This window comes from Tympanuchus pallidicinctus, unplaced genomic scaffold, assembly GCF_026119805.1.
Source record: "Tympanuchus pallidicinctus isolate F22 unplaced genomic scaffold, pur_lepc_1.0 scaffold2, whole genome shotgun sequence".
NCBI lineage: Eukaryota > Metazoa > Chordata > Aves > Galliformes > Phasianidae > Tympanuchus > Tympanuchus pallidicinctus.
The window spans coordinates 755,276-778,801 of record NW_026294721.1 but is presented as its reverse complement, the minus strand read 5'-3'; the positions used below and the strand labels follow the sequence as shown (position 1 = coordinate 778,801).

Sequence of the window (23,526 nt, the reverse complement as noted above, 5' to 3'; positions counted from 1 at the left end):
CCTTTTATATAACTCTCTGCTGCTGTTAAAGGAGAAGAGCCTTTGAGTGTGGGGTGAAGCTCAGTGTGTTTGTACAGCATCAGCATTTCCTGCTAGAAGTTCTCAGAAAGTGGCACCCATCAACTCAGCACCTCCCTGGCTTCAGGAGCAACTTTCTGAATACCTCTTCTGAATCATACATTGGCCTGGGTTGCAAAGGACCACAATGATCATCTCCTTCCAACCCCCTGCTATGTGCAGGGTCATGAAGCAGCAGACCAGGCTGCCCAGAGCCACATCCAGCCTGGCCTTGAATGCCTGCAGGGCTGGGGCATCCACAGCCTCCTTGGGCAACCTGTAACAGTGCCTCACCACGCTCTGTGTGAGGAATACCTTTTCTGAATACCTTTCCTGAATATCTTTTCTGAATACCTGCTCTTTGCTTTTGCAGCTGGTACAGATTATTATAAACACGACCCACTTGGAGAAATCTTGCAAGTTCCTCGAAGAATTCATAACCAACATCACCAATGTACTTCCAGAAACTGTTCACACCACAAAACTTTACGGGACCACGACTTTCAAGGTAAGTGGCATCTCTGGGGAGCTCTGTCCATGTTTGGGTTGAAGGGTGATTTTATCATGGCCTGGGAGCTGAAGCCATCAGATGAGCTTCTGGCGTTCGTTTCAGAGCAGCTGTATGCACTACTCTTGTCCAGACCAAGAGCCTTTGTAGCTCTAATTTACAGGCTGTGACTGCGGTGCTCATTATCTAAGGAATTAAGCAGCTTTTCAACAAAAGCCTGACTTCAGTTTTTTCTTCAATGAACTTTCATTTTGCTGTTTGATCACCATACAGAGCTGCATGTGGCTGGCAATGAATGCAAGCTCTCTTCTTTCACTCAAGAGGAGAATAGATTTTGAGAACTTTAATTTCTGTACCTTTCTGTTCCTTTTAGTGTTGTTAAATGCTAAAAGGAGAGTGGAAATGCCAAAAATCAGGGCTGGAAGGAAGTACTGGGTTTCCCAATCTTTAAATTGTAACCCAGGAGCATCCTCCCCACATTCTTCCCATGAAGTTTTAAGACCACGGCTGGTTCAGTTGGGGGTTGTCTGAGTTCTGCCCTTTGGCCACAGAGTGGAAGGGAGCAGTGCCAGGGACTCCAGCAATGATAGGGAATTGGCTAGATGAGGTTTCCCTTGGGATAACCCAGCAGGCCCTGTGACCCCAAGGAAATCCCTTCCTTTTCCCATCAGACACCATCTTCCCATTTGGCCTAAGGATGAGTTTTTTCATCCTTGCCCTGTCAGGAAGGCTCTGAGCCCCTCTGCCAGTTTGTAGCCCTACTACACCCAAACCTTGGTGGATCTCATAGAATTGTAGAATGGCCTGGGTTGAAAAGGACCACAATGATCATCCAGTTCCAACCCCCTGCTGTGTGCAGGGTCACCAACCAGCAGCCCAGGCTGCCCAGAGCCACATCCAGCCTGGCCTTGAATGCCTGCAGGGATGGGGCATCCACAACCTCCTTGGGCAACCTGTTCCAATGTGTCACCACCTCTGAGTGACACACTCAGCCTTTTTCCACATGGAACGTTCTCCCCTGTCTCCTCCTCCCATCCCATGCCGTATTTGTCCTCCTTCTCCCTGGGTTTCAGCAGTCAGACACTAGTTTGATCATACCTGGAGCTGACCTGCCAGGATGAGCTAACCTGAGCTTATTGCAACCCTATGGTAGCTTGCAGACACATTGCCTTGTGCTGTTAGGGCCAAAGTTTTGGTCCATCTAGCATCCTGTTCCTTATGGAGCACCTTGTGCTGTCGACCCTCCATCCCATATAACGTGGTCTCGTTGGACAGGACGCCCGCCACGCTGCTGAGGAAGAGATTTACACTAACCTGAACCAGAAGATTGACCAGTTCCTGCAGCTGGCAGACTACGACTGGATGGCTCTGGAGCCTGGCAGCAGGGCCAGTGATTACCTTGTGGATCTCATTGGCTTCCTGCGCAGCACGTTTGCTGTGTTCACGCACCTCCCGGTAAGGGGCCTCCCCATTTTCTTTCTTTTTCAGGCTGGAAAGTGCACAGGCAGCTGATGGTGCTGTTGAAACGAGTGGTTGCTCGAGCTTTTATAGAGTGTGATGGAAATGGGGCCATACACTGGCCCTGTTTGACAGCAGATCAAGTGTTGTGAAGTAAATCTCTTTCTAAAGTAAGCTATTGCACGTGTTAGCAGAAGTGAGAGTCCCCCCAAGAATTTGCATGTCTATGGGAAAGAGGGAGATATCCCAGTCCACCAGCAGAAGCAAGATCATAACTCACTGGCCACCTATACCATGTTAGCCTTCATCTTAACAGACATTTGAGAATGATTTTTGAGAGATCTCAGTATGAGGGCCTGTATTATTCAAACTGCAGATCCATTTCCAAATGTTTGTCAGGTCACTGGGTGCCTTACATCAAAATATGGCTCTGCGTTGTAAGGCAGCATGTGTTTCTTTCCTTTCTCTGCTGTCCAAAATATGCCTGTGTTTATGCTGCTGTTGCGATCAGAAATGTCTTTCATGTTGTTTTTTTGCAGTTGGCTGAGCAGTGTCCACTTGAATAGGAACAATGTAATCATCAGGGAGTTTCATTTTTGCTCAGACAGCTTTTTATTTCTTTCTTTTAAACAAGATTTGTTCTGGGCTGTCTGGATATGTACTTATGAGTCTCTTCAATCAGCAGGTATTTAGAAACAGCAAATACACTGAACTCTGTGTTTGTCCCAAAAGCAACTTCAGATTTTTCTTCTTCACTGCACTGCTACCTATTTGTTGATGCTGCGTGTCCAGGATTGTAGAATACTGGCCCACACTGTGGACACTTCTCACTAGCTTGGATAGAAGCAGGAAGAGAAGGTTAATAATGCACAGTGACAGCTTCCTGAATTTCATTCTGCTTGTGTCCAGGGATTGCACTGCTGGAAAGGATGTTCCAGCACTCCAGAACTGCTTTAGGAGGTGTTACAGCCTCAACAGTTCAGCAATACTTTACAAGCTTCTGCATGGTTCATGCTGGATGGGGCTCTGAGCACCTGATGGAGCTGTGGGTGTCTCTGCCCATTGCTGGGAGTTGAACCAGATGGTTTTTAGTGGTCCTTTCCAACTCAAACCATTCTATGATGATTCTATGTCTTTGGCCACCAAAAGAGAAATCATAGAATCATTAGAGTTGGAAAAGACCTCTAAGATCATCAAGTTCAACAAATGAAAGTGAAAGGAGCTTTGGGCAGCGGTGTTGGGGCACAGTGGCCTTGTCCAGGGCAAGGATTGGGACTGGATGGGTTTAAAGAAGGCCCCTTCCAACCTGACCCATTTGGTGACCCTGGGAGTCCTTACACGACTCATTGAGCTCATGCAGCAGGGGTTTTCCTGCTATTGCAGTGGGTAGGGAAGGAGTACCAGAAACGAAGATATGCTCAGCCCTCTTCTCTGCTTCACTTTGGACTCTTATTGATGTTTTTGACATTCTTGTACCTCAAAGAGATGGGTGTGTTTGTGTAGGGAATACCCCAAGGACCGTAAGGATCATTGAGTCCAGCTTCTGGATTACTTAACACTGCAGTTCTCAGAAGGCATTGCAGCATACCTTGCTGCTCACCACACATTTGCTGTCTCTTGCTCTGTCTTTCCCTCCATCAAGGGCAGAAATCCCCTTTGTTCCTCCTGCACAGAGCGAGGGGGGTCTGCTCTGCGCTGGAGTGTGAAGCGCGGCCACCAGGAGAGAGGAGGATGGGGAGAGATGTCCACGATGATTTATGAGACGGACCTGGAGTGATTTATCTTCCTTAAATATTAATGTTTCCTTTTTGAATTAATCAGAATGGTTTTGGAGATGGGGAAGGCAGCTGGTTGGTCTGGAAGGACTGTTCAGGAGGCAGCTGGTGGATGCTTGCCATGCTGCAGGAGCTGGGTAATGTGTCGGAGATGCTGAGCTGCTGCCTTCAAAGCATTGCCCAGCACTGAGCCTCCCACCATCCCCTTGGATAGGGCAGTAAAGTGACACAGAGCTGCAGATTGTGAAATTGGGAGGCCTGAGTTAAATGGTGGATAGGAGAGAGAGGTATTGCTGCCCACAGTTGGGATTGGAGCTGATCCTTGAGGTCCCTTTCAACCCAAGCAATTCTGTGATTCCGTGATTCTTTTATGTGTTGGAGTTCCTTCCTTCAGAGGAGTGTTGTGGAGACCAATTCTTTGCCTGCTGCTGTCAGTTCCCTGCAAGCATCACCAGTGAGGATGAGTCAGGAAGAGCTGAAGGCTGTCGGAAGAGCACCAGCTCCTTTGATGGCTCAGCTGATTGCTTTTCAAGGACCTCTTCCCAGCCACTGATTTAGAAACACTTAATAATTTCGGTGACTTTCTGAATGATTTGTAGGAGGTGAGGCGTGGGAAAGCCCCCATCTGCCCAAAGCGGCGCAGAGAAACGAAGGCCATGTTTGTGACAGGATGGGATGTGCTTCCTTTGTGAAAGGAAAGGGTGAGAGGGCCTCGAGAAGGAAAGGAAGCATCTCCCAAAAGCATGAATTGGCACTGAGTATTGTGGGGCTGCAAGCAGCAAGGTGAAGCCTTTTCCATGCTGCTGGTCTGTCTCCAGCCCCAAATACACAGGGTTATCACACAGGAGATGTTGCCCTGCTGTAAACGAGTTTGCAAATGTTGGTTGACCTCACACCAATAGCCACAAGGAAAGGGAAAGTAAGGCATCCTGTGGTTCCTATGTGTAGCCCCAGCTCTGCACCCACCCTCCTGTTCCCATGTCCTCACTGCTTTGGCAGCACCCCTTCCTGCAGAGCTTTGTGCCCATCAGGTTTACACGGTGAGCATGTGTGAGGAGCTCTCTGTGGCTGTTTGCACTTGCAGTTGGTTTTTAGCAGGAGAAGAGTGGCAGGCAGAGGGATGAGTAAGGAGCAGGAGACGAGCTGCTCGGCGGCCCTTTGTCACGACAGCAATTACAGCAAAAAAAACCTCATCTGCTGATCAAAGAAACTCAGCCTGGGCACGCAGGCGGTTACGGTGCTAAAATCACAGCAACAAAAAGAGCTGTCCTGTAATAGAACGGAACCGAAAGCCCTGATCCTGCAAAAATGCAGACGGTTGCTTCATGTGCTGTGTGTGAGTAATTCCATTGTGCTGCACGGGGCTGCTCGTGGGCAGGAAACCTCGCTGGGGTCAAGGCTTGGAGCACAGCGGGCAGAGGGGATGGCCTTGGGGGTCACAGAGTGCTACAGGGAGAGGAGAGGAGTGAAAGGGCAGCTCCGTCCCAGCTTTGGCTCTGCGCTCCTGTTTGGGCATGGAGCAAGGCTGAATTTCTTGGGGAAGAATTGATGCCGCTGATAAAGTTGATCCTGGCTGGTGGGATGGCACAGAGACCCTGCTCCTCAAGTAGAGATTGCAATTCCAAGTGTTGAAGTAGGGATTGCAATTCCAAGTAGTCAAATGGGGATTGCAGTTCCAAGTGGTCAGTCTAGAATTGCAGCTCCAGGTGGTCAAGTAGGGATTGCAATTCGAAGTGTTGAAGTAGGGATTACGATTCCAAGTGTTGAGGTAGGGATTGCAGCTCCAAGTGTTGAAGCAGGAAGTGCAATTCCAAGTGGTCAAGTGGGGATTGCAACTCTAGGTGGTCAAGCAGGGATTGCAGTTCCAAAGTATTCAGTCAAGAACTGTAAATCCCAAGTATTGAAGAAGGGATTGCAATTCCAAATGTTGAGTCAAGAATTGCAATTCCAAATGTTGAAGGAGGAATTGCAATTCCAAATGTTCAATGAAGAATTACAACTCTGGGTGGTCAAGTAGGGATTGCAATTTTAAGCGTTAATCAAGAATTGCACCTCCCAAGTGTTGAAGTAGGGATTGCAATTCCGAACGTTCAGTCAAGAATTGCAATACCAAATTGAAGCAGGAATTGCAACTCCAGGTGGTCAAGTGGGGATTGCAACTCCAAGCATTGAAGTGGAGATTGAGCAGTTCCAAGTGCTCAATCAAGAATTGCAATTCCAAGTGTTTAAGCAGAGATTGCAGTTCCTAATTTTTCCTTCCGAGCATCACAGCTCCTACTGCTACCCAAGCCAATGCTGGTTGCTACTCCTAAAGCTGATGGAAGATGCTTTCTCTTGGGTGTTGGGAGCCCCCAGAGCCTCTGCTTTTTGCAGTTCTGCTTTGGGATGGTGAGCGTGGGGATGCAAAATGCTTTGGGGGTGAAAAGTTCATGGTGAAGTTAACGGGGCTTTGGTGCATACCAGTGCTGCATGAAATTTTCATGGTGGTTTATAGCCACAATTCGAAAATGCTCCGCTAAGTGCCCAAAATGTCTCAAAGCAAATAACATGCTGGTGGAAATAAAAGCATAATTAACATTTGGCTTCCAGGCTGCCCTCTTCCTGTGTTAACCAGTGAGGGTTGGTTACTGCTGCTGCTCTGCTTATTAATATGGGATGCTCGGGCCTCCTTTAAAAGAAAATACTTCTTTCTTCTTTTTTTTCTTTTTTTTTTTTTTTTTTCCCTTTAAAAAAATAAAAAGAAGGGAAAAAAAAAAAAGAAAAAAAAAAAGAAAAAGGTTTGCTGTTTTTTAGCAGGGAAAAAGGCCATGGCCTCCAGAATTAACATTTCCAGCATCATACTTTTAAAAGAATGACTGAAAAAGCCTTTTGTCTTTGATGGCTGATTGTTGTTTTTATTTCTTGTTAGACAAGTTAATGTAAATCGCATTGACAGGGCTACTCCAAACACACTGATTTGTTGACATTAAGCTTTTCAGAGATGGAGGGTTGTGTCAACACCTACAGTGAACTGTCAGGTTAACAAAGCAAGGATGTTTTCCTGGGGGAGGGGAGCAGAGTTGGGGGGGAAGGGGTGTGTTTTGTTTTTATTTTAAGTTTCCTTTAATCCTCTGTTAGTCTTGTATCTTGATAACCTCCTTTGGAAGGTAATCAGGGCAGGTCAAGAGGTGACGGTGACCCAGGAAGGGGAAGCAATCTTTCAGCGATCGAACAAACTCCGACCTCCGCCATCCCGGGCAGTTCAGTTCAGTGGAGGGATTTCTCCTCCTCCTCCCCCCCCCCCCCCCTCTCCTGCCCCCCTTTGTGCTTATTTTTGCCAGATGGCAGGCACAGATTTCAGCTGGAACTGCACAGACGCCGCGGACGCTCCGCATGGAACATTTTGCCTTATTCACCAGATTGGCATCTCTTCCCAGTTGGAAATACGTAATGCTGGCCCCAGCAGCTCTTGGGTAGAAAGAGCTTTCCAAGTGTTTATTTTCTTTTTAAAAGAGAATGGTTACCTGTGTTTTGCCTTCAGAAGTCGAGTCTCTCCATAATAATGTTAGAAGGCAATGTGTTGTGCGTGGAGATAAACGCACCACAGGACTGAGCTTTGTCCCAGCCACAGTCTTGACCAGGTTGGCAGGGATGTTCTACTATCAGATATGGATGTTGGTGGCCCTGTCTGCAGCAGGAATCATAGAATCATAGAATCACCAAGGTTGGAAAAGACCTAAAAGATCATCCAGTCCAACCATTCACCTATTCCCAATAGCTCCTACTAAACCATGTCCCTCAACACAACATCCAGCCTTTCCTTGAACACCCCCAGGGTCAGTGACTCCACCACCTCCCTGGGCATCCATTCCAGGAAGGATGGAGCTTGGTGATCCTTGAGGTCCCTTCCAATCCAAGCCATTGGGTTCTGTGACGGCCATTTATTTTACCCAGTAACCATCATGAAACCATCATATGAGTCCCGAAACCAAGTTCCTTAGATTTACACAAATCCTCTCTGGGCATAGATAACATCTCCTTGCCCTTGCAAGAGGTGGGTGAGTTTTGTAGATGTCTCTGGGCAAATCCCTGCTGCCTCCTGCTGGGGTCGGACATCCATCCCATCCATTTTGTAGGTGGGAAAGCTGAGGCACGTGGCTGTTGTCTTGCCCCAGGTGGCTCAGCACGTTCAATATCAAGGCCAACAGCGTCTGGTGGGACGCGGCTCATCTGTTCCTCTTCCTCCTTAGTGCTATATTTTGCTCTTCTCATTCACCGAGCAGCCTCAGCATCCCGCAGCCCGTGCCTCAGTTGGGGAGGAGCAGCGATGGGTTGTAGCACCCACACGTGATAACTGATGTGTACCTCTCTTGCCTTGCTTGCTGTTGCTTTGCTCTCTTCTGCTCTTGACTCAAACTCCCTGTGTTGTCCTCTGTAGGGGGATGTAGATGCCCACTCTACCATGTCGGTGAGTACACGGCTGCGCCTCGTGCTGTGCTCTGCTCGCACCTCCAGTGCTAGAGGGTGACTTGAACCAGGAAAGGTCATTGCTCTTGAAAGAGAGGAAAGGAAAATATTAACTAACTTTGGGTGGAAGCCTATCCCTTCCGCTGCTGCCGGCACAGGCATGGATTTTCTCTCAGCTTGAGATCAATCTGTGGAATCAATAGGAGAGGGTTTCCTTGCAGGAACACGTGCTGTTGCAGCAGCATTGCCAAATTGTTGCTCTTAGAGCGCAGTGCATTTAACTGCCTTCTGTTATGCCCCATGTATCCCTAAACATTAGAGGCAACACCTGTTATTTGGGAAAACAGGGTGAGATTTTCAACCTCAACCTGAAAGAAAGAAGACCTTTGCATATATCCCTGTGTTCTCCCTGTGGTCTGATCAGCACACATCCTTCTCAGGCTGCATTCCCAGCGGGGCTCTCCCTCCTGGCCTTAGTGCTAAGCCTGTCAGTAGAGGGTAGCGTGGTCTCTTGGTGTTTGCTGTCTCCCAGCTGGGACGAGGGCAATTAGCAAAGCAGACTTTCAGGACCTTCCTTCTGGTTCAATGCATGCCTCTAAGTGTTGTCATTTCTGCTTGTTGCGTGTGTTGGGAGAAAAGCGAAGGCATTTCAGCAGATAGATCCCAAATTGCTCACGAGTTGCTTTCTTGCTTCTATTCTGATGTCTGCAGCCAAGCCGTGTGCGAAACCAAGCACACCTCGTGCTTCTCGACGCCGTCGTGTGCCTCTGCCCTGCTCTGAGCTTCTGCTTCTATGCCTGTAGCCCTGCTCTGTGTTCATGCTGCCCATGGGGCTGCCTGGCCAGATCGGCATCGCGCGGTGCTGTTGGGTGCATGCACCCCTTTGCCTGGAAACTGAGCCTAGCTGAGCCCTGAGACCTTGTGTGGACACTCCAGGGTTTCAGAGTCAACAGCAAGGCCTGACATCAATGCCAGCTTCTGGAAAGAAGGAGCCATCCTACAGCAATCCTGGCCCTGCGGGCAGGGATGTGTCACACTTGGTGGCAGTCCCCCAACAGCCACCGATTTGCAGGGGGAGATCTGAGTATCCCCTTGTGCTCAGCCCATCCTGTGCAGGGGCCTGGGGTGTACCCCAAGAGGGATGGAAGCAAAAAGGAGCATTGCCTCTGGCTTTTGAGACTTTGCACAATTTAGAAGCCAGATGTATTTATTTCTTTAATTGAATCCAGTGCCTAGACAGCTATGGAGTCAGCTTCCTACAGAGAGGGGTGCATTAGTTTCATTAAGGTAAATCAATGAAAAGTAATACCTGGAGGTCCCCTGGAAAGGGTCAGGGATGGAGTAATCCCTTTATACGGTGGGACTTTGCTAGCCTGCTCTTGGTTTTGTTCTTAACTGCAACACATTCTAATTTTGCTTTTAACCCCTCTAATTTTTTGTTCACTTGGTTGTTTGTTTTAATTGGTGGAAATAAATCACTAATCTGTCTGAGAGAATGAAAAATAAAAATCTGATTGTACGACATAGCAGCACAAAGGAGCAATTGTAGCTGCATTTAAAGCGTCCGGTGGGAAGCAGTTGTGGCTGATCCTAGAGGTTTCTCCGTGTTGTAGATATAGAAAAACACCCCAAATTGTGAGCCTGGGTCACAGGCATGGACAGGGCTGTGAGCAGCCTCTGTAAAATCCTGTCTTGGTGTTTCCTCTGCTCTCCAGGGCAGATCCTCCTCTCTCTTGAGGTTACTCGATCCAGTTTGCACTCAAGGTTGGACAGTTTGCCATGGTCAAAGATGGGATCATGCCTGTAGCAGTGCTCGTGTGGCTGTGGGGTCTGGGCTGTTCCTGATGCTCTGGGGCTGTGTGCCACTTTTCAGGTGTCCCCAGGATCCCAAATAGTGGCCAAAAGGAATGGGTCGGAATGAGAACTTCTGATGCACTGACACGTTCAAATATGGTGGAGTTAGCTTTGTTGGCTGGGGAAGCCTGACCTCTGCTTAACCCACGAGTGCTAGTTAAGTAGGATTTGGGTAAGCCAAGTTATCTTGTAATTACATGGTTTCTTGTGTGCTTTCAGCACTCTGAAAATTAATTGAGGCTAAAATGCCCAGTCCCATAAATCCTTTAAACCAGGGTGTGCGCGCTTGCATAGGTTTTGCTTCCCTTTGTGTAGTCACCTTGGCATGTTTGGCTTTGATTTCATTTTACAAACTTAGATTTATAAAGCTATTTTATGCTTACTTTTGCATGCACAAAGAATCAGATGTGTGGTACGGGGAATTTGGCAGTCAAAAAACCATCCTCAGCATAAGGAATTCAAACACGCCCGCTGCTTCCTGCACCAGAGCCCAGCACAGAGCTTCCAGCAGCACCGTCAGATGTTAAAGCACGTTTCTTTTTTCCCTTTGGACTCAAATTTAAGTGAAATAATAGACTTTGCCATTATATGCTTTCCTCTGGCTTCATACGTTGGCAACCTGAAGTCTTGCAAGACTTCGACGTTGCGAGCATGCAGGGGAATGTTGATGAATGTCATATCTGCAGCAGAATCACTGAGTCCTTAAACTTGGGAAAGACCTCTAAGATCATCAAGTTCAACCATCAATACACGGTCAAGTGCTGGAGCAGAATGGTGGGAAGGAAGCAGTTGCAGATGGAGTTTGGTGACTGTCATTGGGTGCCAACACAGAGCTGTGTGTTCTCCAGGCACCGTGCAGCCTACACAGCAAGAGAAAGGAAGCAAAACATTGAAAGATGAGGCTCTTCATGGATTTTCTCATGGTTACCATGGTCTTTCTTCGTGGTGTTTCATGAATGAATAAGGAGAACTGGATGTGCTAATGAAAAAAAAACAAGGTGCCATTCAGTTTTGCAGCTTTCATAGAACTGTAGAGTCGTTCAGGTTGTAAAAGACCTCTCAGATCCCCAGGTCCAACCCCAAACCATCCCACCATGCCCACTGACCGTGTCCCTCAGTGCCACATCTCCATGGTTCTTAAACCAAGCCTCCAGGCTCAGTGACCCCACCACTCCCTGGGCAGCCTGTTCCAATCCATCGCCACTTTCTGAATAGAAATTGTTCTTAATATCCAACTTCCTCCTCTCTGTTTCTCAACCAGAAGTTGTGTTCTTACGTGAAATAAAAATTTCATTAACATTTAGCTCTTGGAAAATTGTAAGAACATCGGCAGTTTCGCATGCTGCTTGTGTGGATCACTACTTCTCAGTAATCAGCTCTGATTGCCCGGTTCAGAAGCAGAAACCTACTGAATTGCATTGGAAACAGAGTGGGTTTTTTTCATCTTTTGAGCTCTGTTTTTTTTCAATCTGCTCAACATCTGGGGCTGAAGTCACGTCCAAGTTCCATTTCCAGCAGGCAGAATTGAACATCATGGAGAACGCACTGAGCCCTCAATGGGCACCTCAGTAAGTGGGCATCTGTTGAGCTCTAGGTTCTGTTGGAGCAAGGCATGGGCTCTGCATGAGGCTGAGCACAGCCTGCTGGTCTTCCAGCCTTGAGATCCTTCCCCTTTTAATTATAACCCAACTGCTAGCAGTGTACAGTACAGATGAATCGGTTCTGTGCACTCTCTCTTTTTAAGCCTTCCTGCTGCTGTAATTGGCAGATGCTTTGCCCCGATAAATCAACAGAGATGAGCGTGGTTCAAACTCTTCATACATGAGGGACAAAATTAAAAAAAAAAAAATAAAAAAAATCTGCATTTAATCAACGTTTTGTTTCCAAAATGGCAGCTGCTTTGTATTTAATGGAAAATCAGACTCTTCCCAATGGAAAGAATGTTATTCCCAAAGCGAATACAAAAGAAAATAAAAGCCACAAAAGAGGGAGGATGAAATATGTCATTTATTTTTTTCTCGTTCGTTCCAGTTTTTGCTCTCTGATAATTGTCGGGCCAGGGCTCTGGTTTGTGTCAGGCATTTTGGGAAGCCTCACCCCATGGACACGGGGTCTGGGGAGGAGCACGGCGAGGGCTGCAGGGCTCTAAGAGCTCCAGGAGGAATGACGGCTGCTCCTGGGTGAACAGAGTCTCATTAAACGCAGGCTGTTTGTGGGCTTCGTTCCTTCTTAGAGGTACCTGAGGTGTTTGGACATCGTGTTTTTCCATGGTGGAGAGCTGAGAAGTGTGCATTCATTCAGGGGAAGGAACTGTTAAGATGATCACATCCAACCATCAACCTGGGTTGCAAAGGACCACAATGATCACCTGGTTTCAACCCCCTGCTGTGTGCAGTGTCACCAACCAGCAGACCAGGCTGCCCAGAGCCACATCCAGCCTGGCCTTGAATGCCTGCAGGGATGGGGCATCCACAGCCTCCTTGGGCAACCTGTAACAGTGCCTCAGCAATCCCCACCATGTGGCAAAGCCAAAGGGTTCCCTTCTGGGAAAGGAGAACTGGATTTAGCTGTTGTGGTGCGCTCTGCCCATACGTTTTGGGTTGTGTTGAAGCCTTGCTTTTGATGGTCAGAGGGCTGGAGCACCTCCGCTATGAAGACATGCTGAGGGAGCTGGGCTTGTTCAGCCTGGAGAAGAGAAGGCTGTGGGGTGACCTCATTGCAGCCTGCAGTGCCTAAAGGGAGCCTACAGACAGGAGGGGAATCAGCTCTGTGAAAGGGGAAAGGATTTGAAGGAGGGAAGATTGAGGTTGGATATAAGGGGAAAATTCTTTACAGAGAGCGGTGAGGTGCTGGAAGAGCTGCCCAGAGAGGCTGTGGATGCCCCGTCCATCCCTGGAGGTGTTGAAGGCCAGGTTGGATGGGGCACTGGGCAGCCTGGTCTGGTATGAAAGGTGGAGGTTGGTGGCCCTGCATGTGGTGGGGAATTGGAGCTTGATGATCCTTGAGGTCCTTTCCAACCCAAGCCATTCTATGATTCTATGATTTGCTGTTTCCCATATTTGCATTTCCCATGATTTCTCACAGATAGAAAACCCTTGAGTTGTGCTTCTGCTGTTGAAGATATTCACTCCTTCCTGTGAGCAAATGCGTGCAGTATGTGATGGGCTGCTCCTCTCCATGGCCATGCAGGAACAACCTTGCCCTGCCCAAATTAAACACATTTGGTGTTGATGCTCCCTCCAGCTTCACCCAGAACAGCCTCCAGCTGTTGGCCTCGGTGATCCATAGCAGAACCAAACTATTTTTTTTTCTCTTTTATTGGAATTTCAGGGCTTTTTGTATCAGACTGCAGTGGTCAGCATAACTGGCTGTCTGGTTTATTTTTGTGTGGTGGCAGTTTCACTATGGTCTGTGCCTGCAGGCTGGTGCTGCTCATAGGTGGCATCTGAGATTCCATGGTGGAGAGCTGTCTCTTGATCGTGGCTGTTAGATGACAGGGATGGTTGGAGTCCTAAGACAGGAATCCCCATTTTTTCATCAGAGTAGTGCATGGCAGTGCCTCAGTGGTGTCAGTCTGCTTAAATGTGGTGGTTTGCTGATGGCAATACAGCTTCTCCCATAGGGGCAAGTAGGATGGGGTGGGGTTTTGTGGGGTAGGCTGGAAACACAGAGGTCCCAGCTGTGTTTTGGATCCAAAATGCCTTCTTCAAAGAAAGATGTATGCTTCTTCTTTCATTAATTTGAGCACCAAAAAACCTGTAATTTTAGCTCCCCCAAACAATGTGAAGGACCAGGTTGGCTACAAGTCTGGGAGTGTCCCTTTCCTGACAGCACTGCATGAGTGTTGCTCATCACCGACTTTCTCTTGCAGGTTGGAAGCTTTCTGCTTCTTTTCCTTGGCAGATTCCAAGGCCACGTAACCTCCAGCTGTGTCATTTGCAGCTGGGGGCACCATTCCTGTTGATGGGATTTGGGATGTTGCAGGTTTGAGCTCTGCTGTTCACTGTAGGTGCTGAGCTGTTGTAGACAAGGAGCAACTCTCTGGATCCCTGGTTTGAAACCGATCCCTTAGGGATGAACATGTTAGACATAGAATCATCATCATACAATGGCCTGGGCTGAAAAGAACCACAATGATCATCCAGTTTCAACCCCCTGCTGTGTGCAGGGTCACCAACCAGCAGCCCAGGCTGCCCAGAGCCACATCCAGCCTGGCCTCGAATGCCTGCAGGGATGGGGCATCCACAGCCTCCTTGGGCAACCTGTGCCAGTGCCTCACCACCCTCTGTGTGAAAAACTTTCTCCTAATATCTAACCTAAACCTCACCTGCCCTAGTTTAAAATGCAGAGGAATTAATGAGGGTGGTGCTGAGACCGTGGCAAAGCAGGCTGGCACGGGCACACTGAGAGGCTCAAAGACAGCAAAGCTGATTTCCTAATATTCCCCTCAAAAATGTCCTGATTTTTCCCACCTTGCCCACAAAAGTGGCAACGATTTGCAAGATAACTCAGTTTACTTCTGCAGAGGAAAAATTAAATAGCCTTGATTACATCCTCCTGCTCTCAATGCATTCGCTGCGGTGAGGAGCTGTATGATGGTGGCAGTTTCATTTGCACCTATCTGTGGGCAGGATACGAGAACACATAGTCTAAATAGCAAGAAAAGGGAGCTGACATTTCTGCCATCATTTCACAGAGGTTTTATGTTGCCAAACCGTTGTGTTAAGATGATTGGGATGAATCCATCTTATGGTCCGCTGGTAGATGCTCAGGGACTAAGGAAGGGAACAAGGTGCTGTGAAGCGGTTTTATACTGCAGGCTTTGGGATTTCCACAGTGCCTTATTTGCTTGTCCGAACCAGTATTCTTGACTCATAACTATGATGGAGTAAAATTTATATCCCCATCCCTGGAGACTTTCAAGGCAAGGCTGGGTCAGGCCTTGGGTAACCTGTTCTAGCTGTGCTGTCCCTGTTCATTGCAGGGGAGTTGGACTAGATGGCCTTCAGAGGTCCCTTCCAACTCCAAGGATTGTATGGTTCTATGAGTCGTGTTGTTTATAACGGAGTGGACTTGTAATGCCAGGAGTTCCATATTTATTTTGCCCATTTTTCTATTGTCCTCAAGCGCGTGGATTTGCATGTCTGAGCATACTGCACCAAAGCAGTCTCGGTGCTTGTGGCAGATGAAAACAAATCCTACTGTTATAAAAACACAACAGTTGCAAACCCTGGGACTGCTTGAAACCTGTCAGGCTTTGTTTCTCGTGGCAGTATCCCATTAGTCCTTCGGTGAGCTGACGGAAGCGTTAGCAGTGCCACAATGGGACTTTTGTTTGTGCTTTGCCCGCTCTGCGATGGGGATAAGGGGCAGTGGGAGGCAGCGGCGGCCCTTTGGAGGTGGAGGTGATGCAGGATGGGTCCCCATGGGTCTCCCTGGAGCCTGCAGCAGTTGGTGCAAGCCGGGAGCCCCCAGCCCTGCAACGAGGTGGGTAGCAGCAACCGATTCCTGATTGCACACTAAGATTAATGGGTATTTATTTTAACAACCATTCCGTTTCAGTAGCTTTTAATGAGTCCTTTGATAGCAAGTTCCTTAATTAACAAGGCAGCCTTTCAGCTTTTCCCTTCCCTAATTGTTAACATATTTGCTATTTTCAAACAAATACGCTACCGTGAGCAACGCCGGCTCTGCACTGACCTTCTCCTGCCTCCTGGGAACCCAAAGGGCTTAATCTGCTGCCCAAGGATGAAATGCAGCTGAAATGAGATGATTTCATGGCTGGTTTCCTGCAGCGTGTTTGACTCGGTGGGGCTTGATTCGAGGATGCTTGTGCTGATGTGTGGCACCTATGGCTTGCATCTTGGGGACAGCATCGGGAGGTTTGGCTCTGCTGCTTCATTCATTGGCTATTCATTGGTATTCATTGGGTATCACGCCTCTGTGCATCTCTGGGAGCACCAAATGGGCAGCATCACCTTGAGAGGTGTCGCATAATCATCGAGTCATTAAGGTTGGAAAGGACCTCTGAGATCCCCAGGTCCCCAACCCATCCCACCATGCGCACTCACCTCAGTGCCACATCGCCACGGTTCTGGGGCAGCTCCAGGGATGGTGACCCCACCACTCCCTGGGCAGCTGTGCCAGTGCCTGACCACTCTTTTGGAGGAGAAATTCTTCCTAATGTTCAACCTGCCTGTGATGGAAACACCAGCTGCAGACCCCAGCTGCAAGGGGGTTGCGCTGAGAGCAATGGACAGGGGGAAAAAAAGCAGTTACAGGCCCATTAAAGGCTACAAACAAACCCACGGCTGTTGATGGTGTGCTCAGGAAGAGAATTGCTATTTTGCTGGCCATGTTTGAGATGGGCAAAGGGTGGTTGGGCATGTGCTTGGGTGTCTCAGCAGCTGAGCTCCGCATGTACTCATGCACCACCCAGTTCTGCCCCACGCAAATCCTGTTCAGCTTTTGTGAAGTTTGCAAAGTAGACAACTGATGCGATAGAGGTTTTCTTGTGACTTCAAGCTCCTCCGTTTTCTGTCATGTTGGTAAATGAGCTATTGGTGACTTCAGAGTGTTAGTTTTACTCTCATCTCTGCAGGCAGTTCATAGGAGCCCATTCTGGCTGAGGCTGGATATCCATCTGGGTCCTTCTGGTCCAGCCCAGCCCCAGCAGGGACTCCCAGTTGTACCTGGGCCCATATCCAATGGCTTTTGTAGGTCCCCAAGGAGGAGACAGCATAGAATCCTTAAGATTCCTCTAAGATCATCATGTCAACCCATCCCCACTTCCCATGTCCCTCAGTGCCATATCTGCATGCGTCTCTGGTTCCTCCAAACCATAGCAGGATAGCAGGGTTCTGTAGGAGCAGCCTCTGTGATGGGCACCCCTGACACCTCCAAGCCAAGGCACATGTCGTGGCACTGCTCAAGGTGGGGCTGGTAATGATTTTGGAGGTTTGGAGGAAAAAACATGTCAATCACAGGCTTGCATCACTGCCGCCATCCTGGGAACTACAGTAGGAACTGGAAGAGGAAAGAGAAATAGAACCCCTTGTTAGGAGCAATCGATCAATGTCCTCATTTGATTTTTCTCCTACCAGCAACAACTGCTTATCAAGCAGGTATTGCAGTTGGTTTCTGGGAAAATATTATAAAATTGATGTTTGTGTGCAGTGGCTGATCTTGCAGAGAGCTGCTGTAAGTGGCGTCTTTGTCACTGTCTGTATCTGTATTTATAAGACTGAAAGAGCATAAATTCTGGAAAGGTGTTAGACCTTGGTGTGCCAGGCAGCTGTGCCCCATGGTGGAGGACCTCCTGTCCCCAACTGGGCCTTTATCACAGTGATTTAAAGCATCTCCAGGCCCACAGCTCATAAATAGGAGGAAGAATGGATTAACGCATACAAGGCAGGAAAAGTACCTGCGTATGCTTTTATCTTTCATCCAGTAATTTTGAGTTTGTATGCTTGTATGGTTTGTATGCTCTGCTTCTGCCACGAAGGCTCTGCAGAGCTGTTGTGCTGTCAGGGCATGACGATTAAATTGCCTTTTCCCTCCCGTCTCCCTTGCGTCTGGCTTATTAACTTGACATTTCATTTCAACTATTTGCTGTTCTTCTCACCCTCCCAGTGTTGCTTGTCATTCACTCTCTCTTTGGGCAAGCTTGGCTGGCCGGAGGAATGCATGCAGCAGAGCAGGTGTGTTTGCAGGCACAGGTAACCCTTTAGGTACCTCTGTGCTTCTGATCCAACCTTTACTTGGTGTACAAGGAGGGTCTTACACTATGTTTTTTCTCACTGAGGCTGAAAACCCTCTTGTGGGTTTTCCTTTTGACTTCGTCCATGGAGGTTTGTGTCTCAGCTGCTCTGGGGTTGCAGCCTGTGTCCACGCTTATGGACTTTTGGGTTCTCTTCTGAGCAGAGTGGGTGATGAGAAGGAAAAGTCCGCTTTGGGTTTGAGTTGCGTATCACAAGGAGTCTCAAGTTGGCTGGGGAACAGCTATGGGACTGCAGGTGGAGAGGATGATGTGTGAGGATCATAGAGGATGGACCAAGACTGAGCCTTCTGCTCAACAACACATCAAAACACCCGGAGCATAGCAACGATTCAAAGTGTCTGTTGGAAGTAATGAAGAAAAATGGTGGTCGGATAGCAGCGTGCTTCCACTGCATACAGGGCTGAGGAATGAGCCCGAGCAGCACTGTAAATAACCCAGTGTGTCAGAACGGTGCGAGGAAATGATGAAAAGCAAAAACTCGTGGCTGCGCTAAACTTTATGGTTGCCATGTTTCATCTTAATTTTAGCAAAGGTGTTTGTTCTGAGGTGAGTAATGGACGCTGCCGGAGCCTGGGAACGGCAGTAAACAATGGAGATGGAGTGCCCTGCCCTCCGAGCGTGCCTCTGCTTTCTTATTAATGACAAAGGAAGTTTTCCTGCTGCTGAAGATGGATGTTGCCCATGCATCCAAACCTACTTGGTGAAGCTGGCAAGAGCACTTCCCAGTTCATGTATCAAAAACTCATCTGTCCGTGCTGCGGTAATGAAACTTGTGATCCACCCCCACTTTAATCCCAGTTCGAGTACAATTTGTACAATGCTTGTAAATGTCTCCTAAGCCACTCCTCGTTTCCAAGAGAGCGTGTTAAATCCTTTTGTGTGTGTTTGAAAACATAATCTCCAGCTGAAGCACGGCTGTTTGCATGGCAGCCCCACCACTAGAAGTGCTGTCGTGGAGGTTGCAGGCATTGAGCTGTGGATGGTTCCATGCAGCATTGGCCAGAGAGTTTCTGTAAGTCTGTGTTTCTGTGCTAGAACTGCACATTTTTATGGGTTTTATGCATGTTCCACACCTGCACTGCATACAGAAGCCTGTTATGTAGATCCTGCTGCAACTTTTGGACCCAAGCAATGAGGGAAGTCTTTTGAGGAACTGTAAATGAGTGGAGAAATTCAAGTAGGTTGAACAAAAGTCTGTTGCCTGGTTTGGAAGCTTGTCACAAAGGTTTGGTTGCAATTTGGTGGGTAGGGAAATACGTGTTGCTCACAGAAAGGACTTTTTCCACTTCTGTCTTCTCCTGGTGTCTCAGGGAGTTTAGGAACCTCTAGGCTGCCATGGAAGAACTCAACTTGAGGCCATCATCTCTCATCCTATCCCCATTACGTGGGAGCAGAGGCCGACCCCCACCTCACTACCACCTCCTTGCAGGGAGTTGTAGACAGTGATGAGGTCTCTCCTGATCCTCCTCTTCTCCAGCCTGTTGGCCTGTAGGTCTCCCCATGAAGTATGGGTGTACTGGAGGAGCCAAGTGTTGATGGTCACCTTCTCTATGGAACAGGCAGGTGCAGAAGGAGGGCAGGAGGTGCTGCAGGCACAGAGCAGGAGCTCCTTGCAGCCCAGGAGGGGCCCATGGAGGAGCAGGCTGTCCCCCTGCAGCCCATGGGCACCGCTCTGAGCAGATCTCCATGTGTAGCTGTGGTGCAGCAGTGGATGTGGCCTGGAGGAGGCTGCAGCCCGTGGAGGGTTCCTGCAAGAGCAGAGCTCAGGCTGGGGCCATCCATGTGGACTTGTGCTGGAGCAGTTCATGAAGGATGGGCCCTGTGGAATGGAGCTGTGTTGGAGCAGTGCTTGAAGAGCTGTGGGCAGCCTTTGTGGGATCTGTTTGGGGAGGGATCCCACGTGGAGCAGGGGCAGGGAGTGACCTTGAAGGAGTAGCAGAGATGTAATGTTACGGGCTGACCACTGCCATTCCCTAACTCAGGGAAAGGGTGGATGAGGGAAGGTGCCTGTAGGTGACTTTTAGTTCTCACTGCTCTAATCTGTACTAACAAGCAATAAATTACCTTAATCTCCCTATGCTAGCTCTGTTGTTTTGCCTGTAACAATGGCTGGTCAGATATCTCCTTGTTCTTATCTCAACCTTTGCACCCTTTTCCATCCTATTTTCTCCTCCTCTTCCTTGAAGGGGGAGCAGTGAGGGAGCACTGTGGTACAGCTGAGCTGCCCATTGGGGTGAAACCACCTCACCCCAATCCTATCCAAGCCAACACAGCTTCAGCACTTCCTCACTGTGACATTTCCTTCTCCTTGTTCCTCACCTGTGTCTGGATGGTGCCACACAGCGCTGGAAGTAGGCAGAAGAGCATCAGCGTGGGTTTGTGGTCATCACAGTGTCCCTCCAGCTCTGCAGTGTGGGTTTGTGGTCATCACAGTGTCCCTCCAGCTCTGCAGGGTGCACGCCAAGGAGCCTGCTCATATCCCTTGCTCCACAGACCCAAGTCATTTCTGCTGGCACCACGGATGACCCAACCTGGTGAAGGAGCAAAGCGCTCCCTATGCCGTGCAGGAAAGAGCTCTCGTTGAGCTGAGTGCCTCCGCTGTTGGAATGGGATTTTGAAACTCATACTGTGCAGTGTAAATAAATGCAATTTGAGCTGTAGGCTGCAGTTCTGAGTTGTCGCCGCTCCCACCGTTTTAACCTATCAACCAGGTTACCTCGTGCAATCCGTGCAGGCCATCAAATGAAACAGGGCCTGTTGTCTTGTCCACAGTAGGATGTGATGGCGGGGGCTGCTTAGTGCTGTAAATGCATGCTCGTGGGCCTTCATACATCTCCCTTTTGTTTTGCAGGGGAAGGTGGCACAGACCGCCTGCATGTCGGCATGCAAACACCTGTCCACCTCACTGATGCAGCTGCTGCTGGAAGCCGAAGTGCGGCAGCTGACGCTGGGCGCCTTGCAGCAGTTCAACCTGGACGTGGAGGAATGTGAACGTAAGATGCATTACCATCCCATTTTCCATTGCTTTCCTTTGCCCATTTGTATGCCAGGACCCGAGCCAGGGCAGTGCTGTGAGTGGTGCCAAGTGGTTGGGACTGGCAGAGCTCGCTGCTGCTGTCTGGGAGGACATCTGGCAATATCTTCAGCACAGAAGCAGCTCAGCAAATTCGAAGAGATCAAAGCTTTGCTGTTCCTTTTCTTCCTAAAAATGCTTCGCTGATGCTTTCCAGATCATCCCTGCTTTTTGAAACGGAGTGTTTTAAAACTGTGAGGATTTAGAGTGGGTAAAACATTGGGGAAGGCTCACAAAAATCAGTTCACTTGTAACCATTTCAGAAAACAGTAACTGTTCTTAACAAGTTTTGGTCATTTCCTGACAGCAGCCAGTTGTCTTTATCTGCTGCAGGGAATTCTTTCTCAAAGCATCCCCTTTTTGCAATGTTACTGCTATGGGAAAGAATCATTGTAAGCAACTGTTACATCTATTTAGAGGTGTGCATGTGAGCATGGTAAGGGCCACCAATGTGGCTTGCAGTCAACCCTGCTCATTTTAGTTCATCTAGCTAACATCTGAATAAGCTCTGAAATCCTAAGATGTCTCTCAGGTTGCTTATTATCCTGCTGTCTGTAGCTGTTAACAAAATATAGAACAGAACTGACAGAACACCTTGCTTTGTCCTATTTTTATCATTTAATCTGAGGCAGGGCCAGTACACTTCTGCACAGGATCCTCCCTCCCTTGTGAGTCTGTTTTTAGATGCTAATTGAAGTTCAGAAAGGGGAAAGGGGATGAGTCCATACCCACGGACAACTTCATTTGTTGGCAGCAACAGAGCTGCCATGCAGTTCTTTCAGCCCCAGCTTCCAACCTACCCCCTGCAATGTCACCCAGCACCTTTGCATCTGGGAGGCTTGAGCATTGTGCAGTCCACTGGTGGCACTTGCTCTTGCAAGGGTGTTGGTGGAAGGCAAAAGCACAAAAAGGGTTTGAAAAGTTTCTGTGTTGGTATCATATAATCATAGAATGGCCAGGTTGGAAGGGACCTCAAGGATAGCAAAGCTCCAAACCCCTGCCACATGCAGGGCCACCAACCTCCACCTTTCGTAGCAGGCCAGGCTGCCCAGGGCCCCATCCAACCTGGCCTTGAACACCTCCAGGGATGGACGGGGCATCACAGCCTCTCTGGGCAGCTGTTCCAGCACCTCACCACTCTCTCTGTCAAGAACTTCCCCTGATATCCAGTCTAAATCTCCCCTCCCTCAACTCCAAACCATTTCTCTTTGTCCTGCCATTATTTATCCTTGTAAAGAATTGACTCCCCTCCTGTTTGTAGGTTCGCTTTAGGTGCTGAAAGGCTGCAATGAGGTCACCCTACAACCTTCTCTTTTCCATGCTGAACAAATAACCACATATATTATCTGATTCAGGTAACCATGAACCAGAGAGGTGAGAGATGGTCACGGTGTCTTGGGACAGACAGAGTTGGGCATGTTCATCTCTTGGGGCTGCTGCCTTGTACTGAAGCACACTGGTGCTGGATGGGCATCTCTCCAGGGGTGGTCAGTCTGGTGCTGCAGCAGGGCAGTGCCCTTTCTTGGAGAATACTGGCCAAAGCTAGCTCAGATACATGGCTGTCTGACAGGTTTTAGGTGCTTGGTATCTAAAGTCTGGAGAGAAGGGTCTGGAGAGACCTGACAGGAGACTTGTCCTTGTTGTGATAGGACAAGGGGAAATGGTTTCAGGTTAGAAGAGGGGTGATTTAGACTGGGTATAAGGATGGAGTTATTTACAGTAAAGTGAGGCACTGGCACAGGTTGCCCAGAGAGGTGATGGTGCCTCAGAAAGACACCCAATATCAGACTGGAGGGACTCTGAGCACTGATGGAGCTGTGGGTGTCCCCATTCATTGTAGGGAGTGAGAGCAAATGGCCTTTAAGGGTTTCTTCCAACTGAAACCATTCTGTGAGTCTGTGATTATGTTCTGTGATTGTGAACGTATCACAAAAGGAATGGCTACGGAAAACACTCAGCTTGATAGGGTTCAAGAAATACTTCAAGTGGATGAAGATTTTGGGAGGAAGTGTATTCCAGATACTCATCTTTTTGGCTTTCTGGGTTGATAAGGATTTTGGGAGGAAGTGTATTGCATATACTCATCGTTTTGGCTTTCTGGGTTGATAAGGAGGTTGGAGCGTTTGCTCTTTAGATCATCACAAACCTCTTCATTGCAGAATCTTCTGAAACACTCTTTGCCCTGATGTGATTCCTGTCAAGCCCCACAGCAAGATATCTCTGTCCTCACTGGGAATGGTGTTGGAACCTAAATAGCTGGGAGCTGCCATTCCTATCTTTGGTAACTCCATTCATTCAGTGAAATGCACTGTGGACGTCCTCATTTTGGCACTTAATGCTGTCAGACTATATTCTCCTGCCCTTTGCAGAAGTGTTGCTAATCATGCTCCAGTTTGACTGTAAGTGCTGAGAGATTAAATTCTGTTGAAAGGTCACCTGTAAGATCGTGTGGGTTCGATAGGGGCTATTCTTTAACGGCTGGTCATCATTTTGCTTTTTCACAGTACTGCATGCAGAAGAACCTGGGAGAAGGATCAGCGTTTAATGAATCGTATCCATAGTTTGCAGCTATATC

The 23,526-nt window shown here is 48.4% G+C and overlaps 1 protein-coding gene across 6 annotated transcripts in view; it reads left to right on the top strand.

Annotated features, from left to right (window-relative positions):
• EXOC6B (exocyst complex component 6B) overlaps positions 1-23,526 on the top strand; it is a 244,112-nt gene that overhangs the window by 151,884 nt on the left and 68,702 nt on the right. For 4 of the 6 annotated variants that reach the window (XM_052681846.1, XM_052681843.1, XM_052681845.1 and 1 more), the window contains 4 exons: positions 431-565; positions 1,841-2,020; positions 8,216-8,245; positions 20,730-20,871. In XM_052681846.1, coding sequence (XP_052537806.1) covers positions 431-565; positions 1,841-2,020; positions 8,216-8,245; positions 20,730-20,871 — 487 coding nt within the window. The remainder of the gene's footprint in view (positions 1-430; positions 566-1,840; positions 2,021-8,215; positions 8,246-20,729; positions 20,872-23,526) is intronic. The other 2 variants (XM_052681849.1, XM_052681844.1) reach the window with 1 other exon arrangement.